This window comes from Haliotis rufescens, unplaced genomic scaffold (genome assembly GCF_023055435.1).
Source record: "Haliotis rufescens isolate VD_foot unplaced genomic scaffold, xgHalRufe1.0.p SCAF_1, whole genome shotgun sequence".
Lineage (NCBI taxonomy): Eukaryota > Metazoa > Mollusca > Gastropoda > Lepetellida > Haliotidae > Haliotis > Haliotis rufescens.
The window spans coordinates 7112540-7137339 of record NW_025963779.1 but is presented as its reverse complement, the minus strand read 5'-3'; the positions used below and the strand labels follow the sequence as shown (position 1 = coordinate 7137339).

Genomic DNA, 24800 nt, shown 5'->3' with positions numbered 1-24800 from the left:
GACCAATCATAGGGCAATACAGAAATGATCCCAACACTGTCATAAAGTTGAAGTCATGTTTATTAGCATTGATTAAACTGTAAGAAATGACATAAAGAAGCCCCTAGATTTGGCCATTTTACCTTGCAAACAATTATTTGGCCATCAACAGCTCAAGGAACACATTCCTTTCTCTGTTGTCAACATTGGTAATGTTACCACATAGTTCATGGTATGGTCTGAAATGTACCTATTCAAGCAATCTTCTCCACATCCCTTTTCGTTTGGGTCAGCTGGTTTCTTGCACTGGCAATAATGTGGCTCTGGTTTCTTTCCTGCATTTGGTTTGAGATCAACATACACATCTGAAACAGAGATGAAGATGCTCATGTTTGCAAACTATTAAACTAATCATCCCTTTCATAGTTAAATCATATTTTAAAACTGTTGACAATATGTCCTCAATAGAATGGCAACATTGCTTCTCCTTTACACTTTCTTTCTTTCCCTAACGAAATTAGTCTTGAATATTCCACTTCCAGGATACACCTGTAAACTACACTGACAATGTTACAATACTTACTGTTCCGTATCTTCTTATACTTTGGCGTTGGCTCTTCTCTCTTTGGCAACTGAAATTGTAATAAAGGCAAACAAGTGACAATAGTTTTCCACAATAATAATGAATTGCATACTCCCCAAATTCTGATTTAGCTTATGGTGGCACATCGTTTAGATGTCTGATACACACAGATGCTATCTACTTGAAATTCTTACTGCCTCTTTCAGGAAAAGGATATTTCAGAAATACAGGTTGAATTATAGCACAGGCAAACATTCAAAGTATAGTTCAATCATGGTTAGATCGAGCTATGTCAAAGTCAGGATGCATCATTCAATGTAATGCTTTTCCCTTCAGCTTTCATAAGTTAGTCTTTAATTTCACAAGACCAAACTACTTACCATATTATGAAGATACATCCACCATACATCATAGGGAAGCGTAAAATCAGTTTGCCTTTCTCGGAGATATTTCCCTACGTGAAGAGGGGGAGGCAGTAAACCATGGCTATGCTCTTCTCGAACATAAACTAGTTTATCTTTGGACTTCAGCATATTGTCAGATCTTTTCTTTGGTCTGCAAAACAAACATCATAAACAGCAATTAATGCCAATCTCAGCAATAAGGATCTAACTCATGTCTAAAGTACGAGGGGCATTCAATAAGTTTTGCAACTTCAATATAAGACCAAGTCGCAGAATATCTTTTGCACTTTTATTTTTCAATATAATCTCCATTCACCTCAATACACTTATTCCATTTGTCCTTCAAGCTTTTAATGCCACTTTTATAGAAATCTGCAGATTGGCCCTCTAACCACGCCTCTGTGGCAGCCTTTATGTCCTTGTCATCCTGGAAACGTCTTCCACATAGGGCAGATTTCATTTGCCGGAACAGGAAATAGTCACTGGGGGCTAAGTCTGGGTTCGAACAGTTAAATCACCCACCCTACAGCCCAGACTTAGCCCCCAGTGACTATTTCCTGTTCCGGCAAATGAAATCTGCCATACGTGGAAGACGCTTCCAGGATGACAAGGACATAAAGGCTGCCACAGAGGTGTGGTTAGAGGGCCAATCTGCAGATTTCTATAAAAGTGGCATTAAAAGCTTGAAGGACAAATGGAAAAAGTATATTGAGGTGAATGGAGATTATATTGACAAATATAAGTGCAAAAGATATTCTGCGACTTGGTCTTATATTGAAGTTGCAAAACTTATTGAACGTCCCTCGTATCCCTGCAAGTACAAACTTGGTTTGACTTCGCATAAAGATGCTTTGACTGTTTGAATGAAAGTCCCAGCTGTTAAATGATAAACTGGTGATCATTTTAGTGGCACATCAGACAATCATGCCAGTAATTAACATATTGGTGAGATTAAGTGAGTCATTAATTTAACAATTCAGAATACAGGGTAACAAATTTTGCAATTGTTAAAAGACGGCATCTTTTCTGCTCACAATTTGATTACTTCAATGATTCAGTGCACATTTTTTATGAACTCAAATGAGTGCAAAATGATGATTCGTCAAATTTCAAACAGTAAAAAACCTGACATCAACATATGACTCATGGCCAAAAGACTGGATGTGAATCATAGACAGCTTGTTCCATCTAAGATTTGAGAAGGCTTTGTTCAAGTTGTTAAATGTCTTAGTGATCCTTTTGACATAGCAAATGAGTATTTCAAAAAGGGTTATTATATGTTAACTTTCATGCAGTGCATTAAATCGGTCAATATTTCATCACTGATCATTGGTAATAAACCTTTGCTCATACAAACTGATTCTAATCAGTAACTAATGTCAATATTGCCTTACAAGTTGTGTTCGGAATAGGTTAAAATTTGACCACTGATCATTGCTTATAATTGGCTTAACTCTTTCAACACCAGTCAACCAGAAGCGTTTACTGCTGTGACACTGAGGTCCCAGAGACTCTTGTGTGATAGATGAAGCCAACATTTATCAAAGAAAATATCTGACTGTAAAACATCTTTGCTACTACACGTTATACATTTATAACCATTAAACACCATTTGAAAGGTCCAATCCTATTGTTCATAAATATGAAAGTTATGTTTATCACATTATTTAAATAATGCATTTATAACTTAATTAAGTTTGTTGTAAATAAAAAAAGTAAGCTAACGCATTCATAACGTCCAGTTTAAGGACCAAGGAAGCTAAAATTTGACGATTTTCGGCAAATATAAGAATTTCATAAAATCCAGTTACCTATTTATTTTTAATTTTTTATTGTTTACGTAATTGGAAATTATTTTGAAAAGAATTATAAACAGTATCTGTCATCACCCATTTCTCGATAACAGCGGCTGTCCGCTCAGTAACATGCAGAAATACCTCGGTTTTCGAGGCTTTCTGTGAACAACACGTTCGCCGAAGACTGCCATATCACACATCGCTAGAAAGTTGGTTTTTTTTATCTACACAGTCGTAACATTGCCTGGTGTCTTGGTGTAGCTATATCGTGTGATTTTATTGGATAAAAATTGGTTTCTAATGACGCTTTCTTGACGAAATCTGCTACAAGTTTCGTGATTGGTCAAATTTGAGCATGTGAGCTAAGGAAGCCAATCAAATTACAGCTATGGTACCGTCCTCGTATATGACGAATTTCACACTTTGACGAGAGATTTTTGTTAAGTCGTGTTATTCTGAACATTTTTAGCAGGGAATCACCACCTGTAAAAAATTATGGAAGTTCGTAGACGTATCGTGCTAGGTTACGAGCTGTGACAAAGATTTTTCATGCATATATTTTGGCATTAAACATCGTGTCCGAGCCGAGATACCATTTGACTTACATTACACGCGAATGCACGAAAAGATGGAAATGATAACTTAGACGTAAGTCTTTATTTTGCTCTTTGACATGTTCAATGTGGAACCGTTGTCGAAGTGTGTGTCTGAGAATTTTATTTTCAATGACATTGAGGGAAATAGTGAATAATTTTTTAATCTATCGATAAAAAATGATAAATTGAAACGGAATACATTGTGAAATGTAACAGATGTAATAAATGAATGATATGACTTGTGGGTAGGTTAATAAAATTACATACTATTTTGACGTGACTACGGCTTGGTTGGTGTTCTGGCCTACGTTGTTATAAGAGTTAAGTAAGGATAAGATTTATGGATGAACAACTTCTTTATTACAATTAGGAGCAACGTTTTGGTGGAGGTTCTAACACCGTTATCAAGCAAGAGATGTGCAGCGTATGGTTGACAAGTACATGTACAAGTAGGAGGCAGTGTTTATACAGTACAGTAGATATCAGACGTAGTTACACTGGAGAGGAGAAGCCTGTTATGTACACAATAAGGGTAGTAAACATATTGACTGGTGAAGTCAGTCATATAAACAAAAGGGTGAAGCCAGTAATATAAACAAAACGATTATAACTGATTTGGCACTTTGATGAGATGATGGTACACCAACTTCTAAACTTCTAAATGCCTCTTAAAGAAGTTATGATTGGCTTGTTCTTCACAATCAATCACAATCGATAAATAATATCTTGTGTAACTTTAAGAAATAAGACATGAAAGTACCTGCTATAGGGCTTCAAACTGGTCTATTTTCCAGTATGGGGACTGATTTAAGTTTTTCTTCAATGGAAATGCTTAATTTTATAAAGATCCTAAACATCAATTGAATATCGAGAATAACTGGGGGCCCAACAAATTGTTGAATTATTCATGCATTGCAATTGACCATGGCCCAGTCACACAAGATCTTTAGAAAAATAACATTCCAATACCAACGGAAGACTTAACAGTTCAATTAGCCAGTTTAGCTATTTGGAGATTTTATCATGCTTTCATTTGTTTTGGGAAAATAATAGTTTACATGAAAATGCTTGGTGGTTGCCTCAGAATGATGTATGCCTACATTTGCGTAATTATGTGTAAATGTAACTGTTCAAAATAACCAGAGAATCAAATAATAGTCTTCGAATGTTGTTAGAGTAAAAATACTATGGCAGAAAACCTCTAGAACTTAACTTCCAGGAAGGTTTATGAATATTTGACACTTAAACAAAATTTAATATCCAAAATTAAATGACAAAATTAGAATGCATTTTCGCTGTTTATTTACAACCAAATAGTGCTTAACATTTTAGCACCTGCAACAATAACTGTCAGGTATGAGGCTATATGTTCCTTTCAGCTACACTTGCATTGCTGAATGCAATCTTTACTTGCTATGTTGATTTTCTAAAAACAAAACAATCGAATTCAAAGAACTTCAAATTACAATAGAGAGTAACCTTTCCGCTATAATGATTAATTCAAGTTTATTTACTAAAATTACTCTCACAGAGTTCACAGCAGGATCAATATTTTCAGCTTAACAAAGTTAACATCTGTACATTTCTATGTCACAGGCGCTGTTGAAATAAATTTCCACACTACAATAACATGCCAAGTATCATTAGTGTAATTGTCTAATTTCATTGACAATGAAGGAGCTACAAGCCAGAGATCAAGATTGATCCTTTCAAAAGACACGCTGAAGCAATGTAATTATGCGAACACGATTGCCATACGCTCAACCGAACGCCCTTGTCAATTACTGAGAAAAAGCACCAACAATCTGCAGTTCACAAGGCTCAATAAGGAGCTGTACAGCCCATCTCACCAGTGGGGAATCTAGCACAATGCTACTGTTTGCTGGTGAAAGACATGACAGGGGTCTCTAGTCAATTAAGCGTCTCAATAGCCATTGGCACAAAGCAGTCTTACAGCAACAGTGGCTAAACCAAATACAAGTACTGTCACAGCCTCTTTTCAAATCAACTGATTTATCACTGAATTCAAATACGACTAACAAAACAAAAAGAAGACCTTCTGAGAAGTTGGGATCCAGGCTTTCTTTCAACCTACTTCCATTTTATTTCTTTTGTCAGTGAATTTGTTTTATATTTGTTATCCTCAGTTACACATTACCCCCACCTGTTCTTTGTGCTCTTTTATGTATTTTCAAATCACAACATAACAATATGTAAGGTAACTATCAGGCACAGTATATATAAGACCATTGACAAACACACAAGCTCCTATTTATTATTTCATGTGACTATCAAATTACAATGTTTGAATATCCCTCATATAATCTTTTCCACCACATAATACAATACATGACATGTCCGATAATTGAATACTTCCACAAGAATTTACTGACGAATCCATTTAATGTACTGTGTGTATAAAAGGCACTTAACTTGTGATAATACAGCGTGGTTTACAGCACACTAAGTGGTTGAATATTATCCCCACACATATCATGTCCCCTGTGGAGCTCTGACAATGGCCTTCCCCCGAGAGATTGTCATGCCCCACAGGACACAAATAAAACACACATGACAGGTTGTGAACAATAAGCACATCTCTGAAACCAACTGCTCAACAAAAGACTTCCCAAGCTTGTAGCTCTGCCTGGGACTATTTATTGCCTTTTCCTATTAAAGTTGCTCCAGCAGTACAAGGTTTTGCAATTTGTTCTGAACGCGAGTAACTTACTCATCATCTTTGTAGAAGTCAGAGAAGAGTCCCACACGTTGATATCTTTTTCTGGGTGGCTGAGATGGGTCAGTACGTCTTATCACAGGAGTTGAAGCTGGTTCACTTTCTTCTTCTGTTGAATGTCTAAGAAAGATAAAAAGATCTTTCAGCAAGTGATTTTACTCACAACATTATTCTTTTATCATCACACTACCATTACATCAACTACTAAATGATGAAAAGGCTTTGGTTTCAACAGGCGCGCTCCTTGACACGAACTAAAGCCATCACATTAACAAATGCGTAAATTCAAAAGTGCGAAAGAAACACGACCTGAAATTGTAAATGCCATCAGGTCATGAAGATGTGTGGCATAGGGCATTCATCAAACTTGACAGACCATAAACTTTACTCAAGCATTTAATTACACAGCAAAATGAATTGATGTCTCATCGTGAAGCAATGACTTCAGTTATCAAATATATCAAACATCCCTTCTGCTTTACCATAATCAAATCCCCTACACTACACTCTGTCCAGCTTGATTTCATTAGGTATGATGGCAATCTGTCACCTTGTCCTCTTTGGTAACCTAAAGGATGGCTTGTCCAAGATTATCAAGTCTATTAAAAATAGGAAACCCTTTTCTTGACTGAAACAACATCATATCTAAGCTAATACAAAGAGCTAGTTTGCAAACAAAGTCTAATTTTGCTACAAATGACTGCTTTTAAACACTAAAAAATAATTCAATAATTATATTATTCATGTAGTATAAGTATCTGTTTCCCAATGATAATGCTACAATAGCTGATGCTGCATAATGATATGATAAAACAACAAAGGGCTTTCAGGAAACTGGAAATTAGCTGAAATTCAGGGTCTAAAGGATTGTGAAGATTGTCGAGATTTGAACCCTGATAGCCCATACATTGAGCTGGTGAATAAAGGAGATTTTTGTGTTTCGACATCCGTGATGAGTAACCTTAGTGTTATATTTGACTGTCGACATGTTCACATAGTTCAAATTTGTCATAAGGGTCACCACCATGCCTTTTTTATGCCTTTAAAAGAAATACACATTCTCAGACAAGACATCAGAGAAATCATATCTTATATCATAAGTATATTGTCATAAACACATGCAGCATGTTAATACTTATTACAATGTATTACCCTTCAAAGCATTTGCTATCCATTATAGCATATATGAACCTTGGAAGTCACTGACCTTACCTTTATTATCCTAAGAAAAGAATTCCTACAGCAGAGATTGCGAAGCCATCTTGTGGAACAATAAAATGCAGCTACTGCACCGTTTGCAACAGTTGCTAACGTCATACAATTCCCACTTAAATTAACCTGAAGACTTACCCACATCAAATGCTACTAAAACACATAATCACCTACTTCAAGCTCTAACTACAACAGCTGGTAATTTCTCTCCCTCAAAATCACCAGATAAGCTAAGTTACTTTATTGTGAGAGAGTGCCAGTATTACAATGTTACTGTGTGGTATTCTTCCACACTTTTGTGATACGTTTTGTGAGCTTTCAACTGGTAATAAACATGCATATCATTATGTCACTGAAGTACTGCTACCCAATCTAACTTGGCCATGAAATAGAATCTCGCAAAGAACAGATCTACAGGGTGGAAACATGCTGAAACCAAATAATCAGTTCCATCTTGGTACCCATGGTTAACTTTTATAAGCATCAAGTTGCTGAAGCATATACGGTGCCACCTTGTAAGCTGGAATCTCAAATTCAAAAGAAGAGAGATATATAAGCTCAATCTTTGAAAATGCTGAACATGTCTTCTTGAATTATATATAATATATAATATAATAATTCTAGATATGGGTATATAACTTTTCTTAATTTAAGAAACAGAATTATAAGACACACATTGAAACTGAAGAAAAACATACCTCCAATAATATATGGCAACAGGAAATCAATTCAAGATTTTATACTTGTCGAAGTGGGAAATGTTTCAAGTTGAAGCTGACTTAATGCATTAACTTTAATGTAGCTCACCTGTCGTCCATGTCAAGCTGACGTCGTACTTTCTTCCTCTTTCCTGTCCCATCTTTATCCAAAGATAACTTTTTCCTCTTATGGCGTGGAGTAGGCAAAGGCTCATATTCCGAACACACAGTTCGTATCACAGACTCTATAGTATCATCAACACTATCCGCAGAGGTATTGCACAATTCATCACTATCAGAAATCACAGCACTAACAGGTTGACTGTCACACACATTCTCAGAAGAAACACTTTCGGACACTTTCTGAGATTTTGACTTTGAAGATTTATCTTCATTTGTACTACTCAAAGACTTCTTAGTTGATTTCCCTAAGCTGAGTTTTTCTTTTTTCACAAATTGTTTTTTCACTTTTTCGGGTGTGATGGACTGAGATCTTGAGCTACAGTCAGACAAAGAGTTGTGTTTTGCTGCCTTTGTACTTGTCGGTGACTGTAGGGACGAAGTATCTGAAGCACCACCATCACCACCCATGAAAGAGGAGATGTCGAGGATTGGGGGTGACTTGGAGGTGTTGCTCACGCTACCCAGCACTGAAGGCTGAGTCTGGATGGACAGTTCAGGAGGTTGGGAACATGCTGAGATTGCATCTCCAAGCAGAGTCTTTGAGAACACTTGTGTGAACACATTTCTATCAGCACCTATGGTAACAAATTTACAAATATATCTTTAATTTTTGCATCAAATTTCAGGTAGCACATTATCAGAAACATTGATATAAGGTACATAAGTATAGATCAAAATAATAAATGTATACATGTCTATTTGTTGATAAAATTTGAAGAAATACCAAAGTAATGATGTTTATGGCTCAAATGCCATACACACCAGATTACCAGTGGTACAGAAGCCCACCTATCTTAAATGACACAAAACATTTCCATGACATGGTAGCTCACCTGGATATGTAGTCATCAGTTTAAAATGTCAACAAAGATATACACTTAAAAAAGAAGTTATCAACATAAATATGGGAACTAAATCTAATGGTTCGGACAAAGTATATATCATTTTTATCATAAGGGCTAAGGAGAAAGTTTGTTGTTTAACACCACACTCAGCAATATTCCATCTGTATGACGGCGGTCTTTAAATAATCGAGTCTGAACCAGACAATCCAATGATTGACATCATGAGCATCGATCTACGCAACTGTGATACGATGACATGCATTAACCAAGTCAGCAAGGCTGACCACCCGATCCCGTTAGTCGCCTCTTACGACAAGCATAGTTGCTTTTTCCGGCAAGCATGAGCTGCTGAAGACCTATTCTACCGCGGATCTTCATGGGTCCATAAGGAGAAAGAGCTATACAGTATATTTTAAGAAACAATAGTTGAGCAGTGGCCAAATAAAGGTTATTAAAGATATCAGGTTCAAAAGTTTTGAACAAAATTGATATCATCATTTTTGGGAACAAGCTTTTGAGATTTCAGGTTCACTGCCATTGGTACAGTTATTTCTGAGGAGATGATGTTTATAGTGCAAGATAAGGGTAAAGGTCAAATAAAGGTCAATATTTAGAATATTATGAACCCCACTACTGACTACATTCATCGCATATTTCATTACATTCTTTACAAAAATGACTGTGTAATGGCCATTAGAAGTTCCAAATTGCAGTATGGGCAAGTGCAAAAGTCAAATCAAGATCAAAGTTTAAAATATTGTAAAAAACAAAACAACACTGAACAAAAATGTTGATCCCCACTACACAAGTACCAAATATTCCATTTTGAACCAAAATAGCTGTGTAATGGCCACAAATAGGTCTTCCTGTATAGTTGCTGTGGCAGCCAGCTTGAATTCAGATTCAACCTCTTGAACAAACTAAGATGTCATTGTTGGTATGAACATGCATGTGAAGTTTCACATTATGGATCTTGTGGTATCTCAGAAGATGTTTATGATGCACTACGGACAAACAGGCCACGACAAAAGCTCACTTGACAGGGTGATGAACAGTCAGGATGTCCCAAAATAAATATTATATCCTTAAATCATAATATGCAACCCTTGGACACAATGAATTTTCAGTTTGTTTTGAGTTTTGAGTTTTGAGGTGATCCACACCAATCCATTATCGTTACTAGCCCATGAAACACGATCAGAGAACACATCAAGAGCCAGTTCATGATCTAACCTTATCTACAGCTGCCTACTGCCTGAAAGAATCAACAGGCAGTTATTAGTTGAATTTGATACTGCATAGTATCAAAGAACCCATCACCACTCACTAAGCAGAGACAACATAACGGTAACATCTGGCTGAAATTGACTAATGCTCTAGGCACTGGTCATTACAAATGCATCAGATCACAGGCACATGAATTTGCATAAATTTTTACATGACCTCATCAGGACCTTAAAGAAGTAAATCAGTCAGCCAGATAATATTCAAAATAGCTACAAAATAAGTAATGAAGATCTTCTGAATATGAAATTATCATCTAAATACAACTTCTGAACTTAATACATACATACTGGTGACCAAAAAAAAGGGGAACTAATGATTTTGAATGTACATTTGCAAAACCATGGCGTTACATCTGAACACATCTAATCACAATGAAATTTCATGTCATGCATGAAGAGCATGTATGCACGTGCACACCAAAGCCTAAATTTTGTGCGCCCATAGGGGAAGTCACAATCACAAATGCAAATGAGCCAATGCTCAAAATGTTCAAAGACAGTATCTCAATGAACAGACAAAATGGCAAATTGTCGGTAGAGGAAGGGAATATCCCAAGTTGCCTCAATGATTGGCAATGAAAAAGTGTAATTTCTTAACGTTGGCAATGCAGCGGCGAGAGGTATGCCAGGGCAACATGTCTTCATCATGATGAGTATGGGGCTGGTAGTGTCATGGTATGGGGCATTATCACACATGACAGATGAATTGACTTGGTAATTCAGAATGGACATTTGACTGGCCAGTGATATGATGACGAAATTATCAGCAGAAATTTCTAACTGCAAGATGACTAGATGAAGATGAAGATGAAGATGAGGAGAAGGTATACGGACATTGGACTGGCCTGCTGAGTCCTCTGACATGTCACCAACAGCATCAGTGGGATGTTCTCTGGCAGAGAATGTACACCACAGACCAAGCATCTGCCAACGTGGCCCAGCTTAGGGTAGCTCTTCAGGCGGAATTGCGGGCAATACCAAGGGCAACCACACACAAGCAAATCAACAGTATGCCATCATGGTGTCGTGCATGTATCATCCAATATGATGGACACACCAGATATTGATCTACACGCCCGAAATTAAGTTTACATACATTTATCGTAATTACACCTTAACTATCATTTCATTAGTTCTTTTATTCTTCCGTCAGATATATACAATACTAAATTCCCACAATGATCAGTTGAATTCAAAATTGGCAAATGAAATATGCTTAGATCTTAACTATCTCACAAACTGTCTGCATTTGCAATATTAAACAAGCACCTGGGGAGTGTGATGGCTACTTATTTTGGCAATGTTGATTGAGATTAAACATATTACTTGTGGGAGAACAAAAGTGTATTGATCCTTGGTATTCAACAGAAATTGGTACCTCTGACCTGATGAAATATCTAATCAATTCTTTTACATATAGTTATAGCAGTTTTACATGTGTCAAACTCAAACCTTTAAATAAATAAAACTTGTATCACATCTCACAAAGAAGAAAATGGAAACAAGTACTTAAGTAATTGTTTCTGCACCAATCGTTTGTCACACAGGACAAAGGGTACAGTTTTTCTAGAGTAAAAAATCAACTGTATCGAAGAATATAAACTAACCTATTACAAGAATTCTTTTAACATTTAACAAATATATTATCCATATAAAGCAGAGGAAACAGCTTGAAAGAACTCAATAGTTTAACAACTCAACATCAATGCATGAACATGCATCAACATTATAAGGTTAAACTTGATTCTGCACTGCTGGGGTATCATTAAATGGATCAAATTTCATACAAATTATCCCTCAATTATAATTGGGGCCATGTGACAAGCGAAGAATGCCAACATTGAATGGGTCAAAAGAATCAACTTGCTGTGTTGAGGCTGTTAAAAGCATGATCAATCAATACACACATATCAAACACACTTGTCCTGAGACCATTTCTCTCTATATTCGCCATTTTATTGATCGGTTTTGTGACGAGTGGAGTCATTATCCACACAAGAATCAATATCAAAATGCCAGCATGGCTTCCTGGGTCTTCACTATTCCTAGACTCATGTGATATTCTTATCTAAATCACCATCAGTCACTGAACAGCACTGCCAGCTAACAAGCAAAGGGCAGGATTGTCCTTCAGGAAAACTGGGTCAGCAGCAGCATCACAACAAAATGCATTAAATACTGATGCACAGGGAAATATCTTCAGTGGATTTAGCTTCAATGACAGCATTAGGATTATTGCATTAATGATGTTTTGTTGAGGTAATCATAACTTGTATGTGACTGAAAATAATTAAGGTTTACATCACAACCTTTTGATGATATTAATACACTGAGAAAAATAGTAAGAATGTGACTTGGCTTGGATGGCAGCATAAGTATTGATACTAGATATATTTCACAAGAAAATAAGGAAATATTTCTGGTTTACAGTAACTAAATTGAACCATACGACTGCACGGTATTACCAGTATACCAGCATACCTTCAACAATAAGTACTGCAATACGATTTAAATGGGTTTGTATATTGAGAAAATATGTAAGCAAATGTATATCTTGGAGTTTTATCAATAAAAAAATAAATTAAAATGTACCTGGTACTTATAGTATGCATGGATTTCCTTTTGTCACTGTGTCACCTTCCTTGAAGCATTAAAGTTACAAATGGCAGTCAAATCTCTTGATGACAAGGTACTGCTCAATGACTGATTGATTGTTTGTTGTTTAACACCTCACTCAATATTCCAGCCATATGACGGCGGTCTGTAAATGATCAAGTGTGGACCAGACAATCCAGTGACTGATATCATGAGCATCTACCCACGGAATTGGGATCGATGACATGCATAAACCAAGTCAGCGAGCCTGACCACCCGATCCCGTTAGTCGCCTCTTTTGACAAGCATGGGTTGCTCAACAAAAAGGGATAAGCTGACATCTGGTGGTATTTGGACTTTTACAAAATGAAGGGAAGGTCAAAAGTGGAAGAAAACAGTACTTTTTCGCTGTAATGTTATGGTGAATTATGCAGGATGAACTAGAAATCTCATACTGTCCTCAATATTGGTGTATTTTTTCCTAAATTAAGATGGAAGCAGCTATCAGCTATAGACATGTTTTCTTCCAATCTACTGGTGATTCCATTAATAATTACCCAATAATGTAACTTCATAAAGAATTTTGATGCAATGAACAGAAGAATTGTATCTGAAACCATTACTTTATCAGGTATAATATATTCCATCATAATACCTCAAAGTGAGATTGACCAATTGGAGAACAGAACTACTAACCCCCATATGAGCCTGTATACAGTCAGTAAAAATCCAAGATGGTTGTTACTGACCTAATATGAGACCATATACCGTCAGTAGCAGCCACTTTGGATTTTCCAACACCCGCCTCACATATTTCACAGGAAAGTTATGGTACAGAAAATCGTCATTCGACACTGTTTTGTGTTTTAATATCATTAATTGTGATGCGCAAATACATTAATTTTTATACAAACCACCTCGGTGACTTAAATAACTTAAATTATAGAGAGAGAAAAAAAATATTACAACGGAGGTCACTGAGTTACAAATAGCAATGTCATAGAACATGATATAGGATGACGTCACAAACAAGAAACGTGACGGTGGGCATTTGTATTTGTATGATAATTCTATCCATTTTAGCTATAATACTTCAAACGTTCACATTTAGTGCATTATATATTCCATTGTTGACGTTTATATTTACATAAAACCGTTGTTTCGGAAACATGTACTGATCCTGTCGTTTATACGTAAGTATCTAGTTTTCATTTTAACATGACATGTGAGACAAAGATACCAAATAGTGTAAACTTTCGGCATAATAAATTCGTTATGGTGTCTTTAGATGCCGTATACGGTGTCATATAAGGTTAGCAGAAAAATATTGGGTTTGGCTCACGCCTCGCACAATATTTTTCTGCTTACCTAATATGACACCGTATCGTATACGGCAACTAAAGACACCATAACTAATAATATGGTGTTATTTTAGTTGCAGCTTTACCATATATACTAAGCGTAACACTTTGTTTGGAACAGCTGATCGCTATTGACCGATATTTTTTACGCATGTACCACTCACCGTCAAGGCTCGCGAAAACTTTATGTTGACATATAATCGTCAAACTACAACAAATATGACTTTTAATTAGTCAAAGTATGGCATTTATGATCAATGTATCCATTATCTGTCAATTAAGGTTTGTTTCAAGGCGTCAATAGCGGTAATCTGACCACGTTTTCTGTAAATAACGGTGAGCTGTGCGATCTGATCACCATGGCATCTTCCCGAGGCAAAGGAGTTAACTGACTATAAAAGTCCAGTTTGCACACTTGACGAACGAGGCTGGAATTTCTGGGTTCGATCATAGTGCCACAGTGACTATTACGAGTTATGTCCCTTCTATGTTCCTACCACTGACCAATCAGATTTCATCCCTCATATCACTTGCATTTGCTTCAAACAAAATGGCGGCACCCAGTCAAAACAATCTGATCAATGATCAAGATCTAAATTGTAATAAAACGGGTCTTACTTCGCATAAGTGCATCAAATCACGTGAGCACTTTGATTAAAAACATTAACAGATTTGGAAATATCTGTCGACGCCCATTTCAAGGTACACATGCTTTGCAAATCCTGCACGACAGTTTACAAACAGGATGCTGATTTCATTATGCAATTTTGATTGGACTATGCATATATAGTATAGTCAGTTATAGTATTTTATAGTCAGTTAACTCCCTTGCCTCGAGAAGATGCTGTCATGGTGGCCATATTGAATTTTGATTGGAAAAACTTGACCTAAATTGAAAATAACTTCTAGTGATGTATTCTGTCCTCTGAATATGTTATTAATTTAATAAAAATAGGGACCACTGAATAATTGAGTACCGTATTCGACGCAATAAGCGCCCCGATTCTAATAAGCGCCCAGGCGATATTTGCTAATATATTGGCTAGTGACCAATACCAATTAGAACCCCTTCCGATTGATCAATGTACACAACACTTATTTATTCGCGTATAATACGTACTCGTGTGTTATATGCACCCTTAATATGGGCATTTAAATTCTGGAAAAATGTATTTCGTATATAAACATTTGAGGCTGTCAGCATAAACCACTTACTGGAAACGAATAGTATTTGTAAAGGTACATGACTGTAGCTGTAGCCTTGTCTCCAAAATGCAAATACAATACAAAATGCAGGGGCCTAGCCTATAGAAACATTTGAGTGAGATTTTTCTTGTGACCTTGACATTTGGAAAATGTCAATGGAAGAACTATCTCTGACATCAGTAAATGCTGTGTAGTAATTCATTTGAAAAATCTCTGCCGCTGGCGGTCAAATTTAAACAAAACCTTAAATCAGATCTAAATACATGTATTACACTTTTTAGTATCAGTAGATGCCCCTAGTCAATATTTTATGTCCAAGTTGCCATTTCAGGTTGAATTATCTTAACATTCTTTCTGTAACCATGAAAACCTTCGATAAATGAATACAATTTTATCATTAAAGTATTTACTTTACCAAATGTTTTTGAGGTGCATGTAAATTTGGGATCCAAGCATCGTGGAGTAAAAAGTTCCCTGAATTATGTATGTTTATCAAAATATCAACAGATTCTGTTGCTTGTGCCGTAAAGACGTATAAATAAACAGAGAAGGTGACACATGTTGGACAGATTGGTAGTTGTTCCCAGGTTGCCCACAGCCAGCTGTCGTCAGTTGTTAACATATACAATAGTTATTGTAGCATGAATTGTTACTTTAAGGAAGAAAAATCACTGTACACGTTTGTGGGTCAGTATCTAAATATTGGTTTTCTGATTATGTGAATTTTATCACATAGTTTTGCACACAACTGGTGCACGACTAACATCATCTACGTAAAAATTGTGTCACAGGCACTGTAGTATAAAATGTCAAAGACAGACACTTTTACACAATGAATTGCAGTAAGCATTGAAATAATCAAATATCTATTGCATAATTACTGAGGACCAAAAACTAACACTAATGATCTGATTGTCATATCAAGAGAAGAAACATGCTTCAGCTTGTAATAGATTGCTGCCTGCAGGCAGTTCAGTTTCCTCAGGCCATTTTAGGTAAGGTAACAATCTATTATGCATTTTGAGAAAATGTAAGAGCATGGTCAACAAAGGTCAATGTCAAAATATAATCTATGGTTAAAAAACAGAAGATATGTGTTCAGTCCCACTACTAACTAAACATGTACCAAATTACATTATAGTATGAACAAAGGCCATAGGCCATAAATAGTGGGGTTTTACTTGTAATATAACATGTCTACTGAGGCTAGAAATTTGCAAAGCACCCTCATGAACAACTTAGGGTGTCATCATTTGTGTGAATGTGAAGTTTCAGTTTTATTGGTCCAGTGCTCTCTGAGCTGTTTACAAAGGCAGACCATGACATAAGCTGACTTTCAGTCAGGTGAGCTAAAAATGTTTACAGTAAATGGATGGAATGACACACACAAGCCATTACAGTAATAAATTTAATAAAAACTTAAGTGAAGAGCAAAAAAGGTGAAAATATTTTCAATATAGCTATTATGGCAATCATGTAATAAAACAAACAGAAATTGGTAAGCTCTTTTCCAGGGCGTCATTGCTTGGATCATCCATGCAGTTTAAGCTGTCGGTAGTTATCCGGTAAATGTTTTCCTCTTATTGAGCTTAATTTGGTTAGATTCCAGTCATTATCCTTGATGTTGTAATAATGCTGTTTCATAACCCAATTGTCATCTTGTGTTTTGCATCAGTTCACATATGGTAACTGTTGTCAATTAATGCTGGATCACAGTGTTTAACTTCCCTACACATCCCATCCAATGGTAGTAATTCTGGGTCGAAATATCAGGGTCCCCAGCTACACTATTCTGTTAGCTCGGTATAGACTAGTAAAAGCAAATGAAATGTTAGCCCGGATGTGGCAGCTGCTGGCTTGTGGAATCTTTCATGTTTCTGTGATTATAATCAGAAACAAAACAAAGAATGAACAGAATTCAGAACTAAACCTCTTAGCTTTGGGTGTGCATGTGTGCAACAATCAAAATCTCCTATTCATTGATGCATGGAGCTTTGATGAATTTCAAGGTGATCACGAAAAAAAACCTGAGGAAGTTACTTTTATTGTCCAGTTTTTAATCACCAAAAACTGGATGTGACATTGTTTTGATATATTAGTTCACATAGATTGATGGTTAAATTACCAGAGATTATTGGTTTAATATTTAGTACCTCACTGTTGAACATGTTGAAGGGAGTTATCATCAAGAATTTGACATCAGGTAAATTCTACGAAATGGTCATGAAATATTTTGCTGTCAAAAAGTATTTTCTTGAACTGTTTCAATGAAATGACCCAACAAAGCATCGACTTTGCATCTTGTCAAATAATTATTGCCCATTGTTTTTAAAATTTGTAAGCATAAACAAACATTGAAAAAAACCAAAACAATTGTAATGATCTATTACAAATATTTTTATTAAATGAATTAAACACCATTGCATTTGATAATTGCTGCAATATAAGAAGCTCTCAAGATTGGTACCCAACGCCCCAATTGTAATTCTCATGAAATTTCATCTGAAAATAATTTTTTATTTGTGTCACTTGATCCCACCTAACCATACCATCAAAAATGTTTTATGTGAAACATCATTATATTTACGAGTTCTCGGGGCCACTGAATTGTCTTCAGCAGTAGTTAATCATAAGGGATCACTAGTCCTTGAGTCGAGCACAAGATATATCCAGTTGACTAGGTCCCTTGTACCCAATCAGTGTTCATTCTATTATTACGAGAGTGGCATTGCAGCACTGCTGCATCAATTTCAATTTTGATGCAGAAATTCTCACCTACACTGGAATTATCCTGTAAATTTTTACCTTTGAAAGAAAATCTTCATGCTCCAAAAGCAATGAGATTTTTATGCGTGTAATGAGATTTTGATAAATTGCAGAGATATTTCATCTTCACACAGTGGAAACTGTATGTTATTTTCAGTATTTGTGACTTGATTAATGTTGCAATTAATGTTACTAGATCATATAGATATTAGGGCTGCAACGAATACACTATTAGGCGAATATGATATGTATATATGCAAATATGTATTCACGAATGCAATAACAAGTCAGCAGTTGATGTAGTATTTCTTACATTCAGTGAAACAATAACAACATATTATTTGACATGGTTTGACCATGTTGTCAGTGTTAATGATTATTATTAAATTATACATTAATATATTGCACTTATCCAAGTATCTACCCATATGTGACAATGACCAGTGACCACATTACTGTCAAATGAAATATATAAGAGTATTGTCTTTGAAGAAATCTATGTAAGCATATAAGTTCTTATGACTAGTACTTCCAATGTTACATTCTCACGGTAATCAGCTGGTAAGGTCTTTATGTTGGGGGAAAAACATTGTGTCAGTGTAGAACTTGAAATTATTAAAAATGTACGTAAATGTACATGATATAATTGCTAAGGTGAAATATTTCAGTGATATTCTCTTGTGCAGCAATTCAAGAAAAGAAGTAATACATTGCAACAATGCAGCTTATATCCCAATGTTTTGGTTGACAGTACCATAAGGGGTCTTGGCAAACTGACAGAAGTTACACGACTGTATGGTGCCGATTGTATATATTCCATTGTGCATATCTCGTTTTCATAAATAACACACGTGTTTAAGTAAAACCACCCTTTTTAATTTTTTTCGTAAATAACTGATTCTTGTAACCACGAATAACGAATTCAATTCATGAAGGGAGCCTGTCTGATTCATCAATTACATAATTGAATCTTATAATGCTAATAGATATACAGGGATGTGAGCAGGTTTTTCCGAAAAAAGAGGAAAAGTCTAGGGGGGTCTGGGGGCATGCCCCCCCAGGAATTTTTTAAACATTTGATTGCATTTTAAGCAATTTCGTGCAGTTTTGACAACATTTACACCAAGAAATGTAATAAGTCAATGGCAAAAGTCAATTAAGGCAGATGCAGTAAAATTTCGAAGTTAAATCAGTACTTTTAAAAAATCAGGCATAGCTTCCGCGCACCTGGCTACCCGCCAGGTCTGGGAGCAATACTGTCATAAACTTCAACCCCAATCCCCCAGACACAAGGACAACTGTCACAAGCGTGCAATGTCTGACCCTTTCCCCATGTTGAAGCATATTGAAAAAAAATTACCTTGTACTTACCTTTTGATGAAAAAAACAAAACTCTATTGCAAACATAAGACATCAATACAACATATATCCCCATGTTATGGGGTTTTGGACGCTGAAGAAACATTCATAGTTTTCTCGCTAATCACATGAACAACTGTAAAACATCTCATACAGGCTAAAAGACAACTTTATCTTAAAAACAAACCATCAGCTGACTCTGATTATTTACAATTTCTGTGTGACGCCACACCCAACGTTATAGTGCAAGTATTCGTGATAGAAAAGGTATAATGTCCGAAAATCTATGCTGGTGAAAGCTCTGATCGAAAACAGGATAATCCGCGATGGTTGTCCGGTTTTCGATCATATTTTTCGGAGTGTTCTTTTTTTAATTTTTGATTAAATTTTTACGCGGAAGATGATTTTTCCCCGAGGACAACTGTTTAAAAAAACGTGATTTTCCGCGGAAACGCGGAGATTTCACATCCCTGGATATATCCTCGGATATCCTATCATCCAACATTAATTATTCCACTGCGAATATCTAAAAGTATTACTTTAGTATCTAAAAAGATTACTATGGTATTAATATTTCTGTTCATTGTCTACTTTACTAGGAATTACTTTATAGTTTCTGTATTTCTGTTCATTGTTCATTTGAGTATGAATTATTCGCAAGTACAATCATAGATCGTTCACCAGGTTCAGTTGTTCATTTTGTTTACATATGGGAGACAATGATCTGCTGTTATCAAATTTTGACAAATATCACTTTGACAATGTGTGTTTAGATCGAAATGGAATATATTCAAAGTGATAAAACATGAAATAGTGACCATTGTAAATGGTGTTACAGTTTGCAAAAAATATATTATCTATATTCCAGAATGAGATGAAACACACTGTTTCGATTGACATTTTTTGACGATTAAATATACTATCGTGTCAGTCTCTTAGTGACATTTTTTCGGTATGGTAGATAATTATATACAAGCAACACAACATTTTCGATTTTTGTAGGAGAAAATGAAAGTGTCAATGCAAATAAAACTATTGAAAGATCTACGTCAATTCCAGCCTACACACATCAGTTGGACACATGGTTTCAGATACAAATGAATTTCATACCATAAACAAAACCAAAAAAAACAAACCCCAAAAACATCTGTACATTACATGGAAAAGAAAGCTCCAACCCATTGTGAGTGAGTATGGTTTTACACCGTTTTTAGCAATATTCCAGCAATATCACGGGGGGGAGACACTAGAAATAGGCTTCATACATTATACCAATGGCGGGAATCGAACCCGGGTCGTTGGCTTGACGAGCAAATGCTTTAACCACTAGGCTACCCCACCACCCCCATCTTATTGTGTGCACCCTCATCAGAGCCCAAAGAAGGAGGTATCACTGTGCTGATTGCGTTACGGTTACCTGGCGTGTGAAATAGATGGGTTGATTGACTTACACTAGTATGGAAAGTATCAGATAATTGAATAAAGGGTGGCAAGCATACAGCCCTTTCTATATTGGGGTCTTTTTATTAAAGTAAATGAAAAAAAAAGACCAAAAAAAGGTTTGCAATTAGTGCAAACGAAACTACAGTTTTGTTCAGAGGAGCTCAACAATAAGTCAAAGAGCATGCCGTCAACCAACATCTATGCTGTCATTTGTCCCAAGAAAAGCTACGATCTGTGATGGGACCATAGAGCCCTACATTTTCTGCAACTCGAATAATTACTGCCCCTTATCAGGCCTCAAAGTTTAAATTTTTGTTTGTTGTTGTTTTGTTTGTTTGTTGTTGTTGTTGTTTTTTTTGGGGGGGGGCAAAAATCAAGAAGTCAAGCCAATATTTTAGGGAGCCAAAAAATTTGAAATTATCTTTAATCAAATAACTATTGTAATATGTACAAGTCACAGCATTAATCGTGGAATTATATATTTGTGGGAACATTACTTGATTTTTGTTATTTGTGACTCGTACAATGATGCAATTTATGTTACTAGATTATATAGGTATATCCTTGGTTATCCAGTGATCACTGGCAACTGAAATAAAATACTAACATTAATATTTATGTATTTCTGTTCCTTGTTGACTTTAAGATGAATTATTCGCGAGTACTATTATTAGCAGACATGGTTTTACAATCAGCTGTTCATTTTGTAAGCATGTAGGAGACAACAATCTGCAGCTAACCGATTTCCATGGGTCCTCGACAATGTGTGGTTAGATCGTAATTGCATATATTCAAAGTGATAAGACATAATAAGGAACTACCAGTATTGTAAATGGTATTATAGTTTCATTATGCAATGAATATTGTTCCAGGAAAATACTAACGAGTAACCGGAAGTTGAAAACACTGTTGACATTCATGATGTTTCTTGCAGAAGGGTACCGTATTCAACGTAATAAGCGCCCCGCTCTAATAAGCGCCCATGGCAATATTTGCTTATATATTGGCTGGTGAACAATCCCAATTAGCGTCCTTTCGGATTGATCAATGTACACAATACTTATTTATTCGCGTATAATATGCACTCATGTGTTATATGCACATCCCTTAATTATGGGCAATTAAATTCTGGAAAAATATATCTCTCGTATATAAACATGTCAGGCTGTCAGCATAAACCACAGAATTTATCTTTCAACTCTTAATTTTGAGAGTGCCCCGGGCGCTTATTACGTCGAACATGGTACGTTCATTAAAACTCTTCCACCAGTGCTGTCTGACCTAAAGGCTAGGCTAATATCATCTAAAATAAGTTTGTTAGTGATCTGAATTTTGTATATTATTTTAAAGAAAGAGTTGTAGTTATATCCATTTAGTTTTTGTTTTGTTGTCATTCCAAAACCGAAAATTATCTGCGTTTTGAAACTTAAGCCGTTATTGTTTAGTTTTCTTGATTTCTGGTATGATCTTTGTGACCAAAAAATATGTTCTTTTAGTGTTGAACATATAACTTTAGAGTTGTAGATGATTGTTTTAAAGGGAATAAGGTTCTTGTGCGCTAACAAAGTGTTTATGTTGTGAAAACAAACACCTGTTTTGCCAATCAGGGCACTCCGTCGATGCAATGCTCCATGCAGTGACATAGGAATTGGTTATGCACAGTGAAAGATCGCTCACAGTGTTGCAAGTATGCAACTCACTGTTTCCACTGACAGCCTTGATAAATGAATTTTATTGACATTTAAAGGTATGGTAGATTATTTTATCCAAGCAATACAACATTTTATGCTTTTGTAGGAGAAAAAGGGGTGGTTGGGTAGCCTAGTGGTTAAAGCGTTTGCTTGTCAAGCCGAGGACCCGGGTTTGATTCCCGCCATGGGTACAATGTGTGAAGCCCGTTTCTGGTGTCCCCCGTGATGATATTGCTGGAATATTGCTAAAAGCAGCGTCTAACCAAACTTACTCACTTTGTAGGAGAAAATAAGAGTGTCAATGCAGATGAAACCATTGAAAGTGAAACAATTTGAATGAATGTGGATGTGATATCTACAACAACTATGCACGAGAATATTGCAGAATTTGGCCTAGGTCAATCCCTGTCTTTATTTCCGACCATCGGCATGGAATCACATCAAAGATCACTATTAATAGTTCCATAGTTACCGTCATACACGTGTTAACATTTAGTATTATGATCGTTTTTTTGCACAAAATGGCAAAGTACTTTTGCCATGATGTTGTCAAGTGAAATGAACAGTCTAAGCATGTGAGAAGTTCGAAACTCGATGCACTGCACACAGGAAAATTATTTAGCATAACTGAAACCTCGTAATGCTGCATGGAGCTAGCGAAATGTTAATTGACACGGACGATGAGTACAGTTATAGGAGTTCTATTGCAATTGTGAAAAAACTGGCGATCGAGAAAACAGAGTCACAAATGTCAAGGTATTTATTTTTGTGTCTAGAAAGGTGAAGCAAAAGAAATTAGTTGCCACAAGATATTTTTCAAGGTAGTCATTTGGCAACAAACAGAAATTTAGGTCACATTGGCAACCATTTTAGTCACAACTTTGAGGCCTGAATATTTTTTGTAACAGACTAATTGAAGACTGGGTGGTTACAATGTGTGTCACTGTATCCTGTAAATTGGTGCTCATAGTATCAACAGGTTGCTGGGGACTTTTTTAAGGTTGCCATGGTCACTAATCCTCAACAGAAAAAACATGTACAGTGATCCCTCGCTACAACGCTGTATTTGGGGTCCAAATGAGCGTTATAGATGATCAGCGTTATAACCGAGGTGGAGTCGTAGGGCGTAGATGACCAACAACAGAACATGCTCTGCCTACCTTACACAGTCTAAGCCACAATTTTCAGAGTTTGAATTTTTTTAAAAATAGTAGTTGTCTATGTTTTCGCGGTGTAAAAACATTTATCGAGTCTAGTGCGCAGGAAAAAAACAAATCGTACCCCTTCAGCAAATTCAGGTGAAACAACAGGTTTAACAAACCTGGTCCATAAGAATATGAAATTTGATATAAATCATCACTAGACACGATGATTTACCATGTGAATTGTATTTCCAGCTCCCCAAGGCATTGTTTCATGTGCAGAGATTAAGATAACTGTCTGCATTTTCTTGTAAACAAAGCCGGAACTAGCAATCAGCTGTACACACATTTTCTCCTCATCTACCAGTGATAAAGTTAAAAAGTACCCAATGATACAACTTCAAAAAAAATTTATGCAATGGTCAGAAGAAATTGTATCTGAAATCATTATTTTATCAGGAATAATTTATTCCAATATTGTGTTAGTCTAGTTGCAGCTTTTAATATATTTTTTGTTAAATTATAAGAACCATAAGCATAGCACTTTGGTACAGCTGATTGCTATTGCAGGATATTTCTTTACGTATGGAATAATCTGACCAGTCACTGTAGGGACTTTCAGCACTACATGTATTTCGATTGCGAAAACATCATGTTGACATATAATAGTTAAATTGCCACAAATATGACTTTTAAGGAGTCAAAGTATGGCATTTATGATATATGTATCCATTCTGTCAAATAAAGTTCCTTTCAAAACGTCAATAGTGGTAATCTGACCGTGGTTGCTGTAAATAACAGTGAGTTGTGCAACATGATCACTTCACACACGATATCACGGGAATTAATGTTAAGAATACTGAATGACATTTTGAAAAAAATTAATAAAATATATTACAAACATAAGTCCAGATATAC

At 35.9% G+C, this 24800-nt stretch overlaps 1 protein-coding gene across 1 annotated transcript in view; it reads right to left on the bottom strand.

The window, feature by feature from the left end:
- Positions 1-24800, bottom strand: part of LOC124136680 (histone-lysine N-methyltransferase ASH1L-like) — a 47547-nt gene that overhangs the window by 17071 nt on the left and 5676 nt on the right. Inside the window, exons 4-8 of the mRNA XM_046502664.2 lie at positions 8115-8763; positions 6090-6215; positions 943-1117; positions 563-611; positions 230-344 (exon numbers count right to left, since the gene is read on the bottom strand). Coding sequence (XP_046358620.1) covers positions 230-344; positions 563-611; positions 943-1117; positions 6090-6215; positions 8115-8763 — 1114 coding nt within the window. The remainder of the gene's footprint in view (positions 1-229; positions 345-562; positions 612-942; positions 1118-6089; positions 6216-8114; positions 8764-24800) is intronic.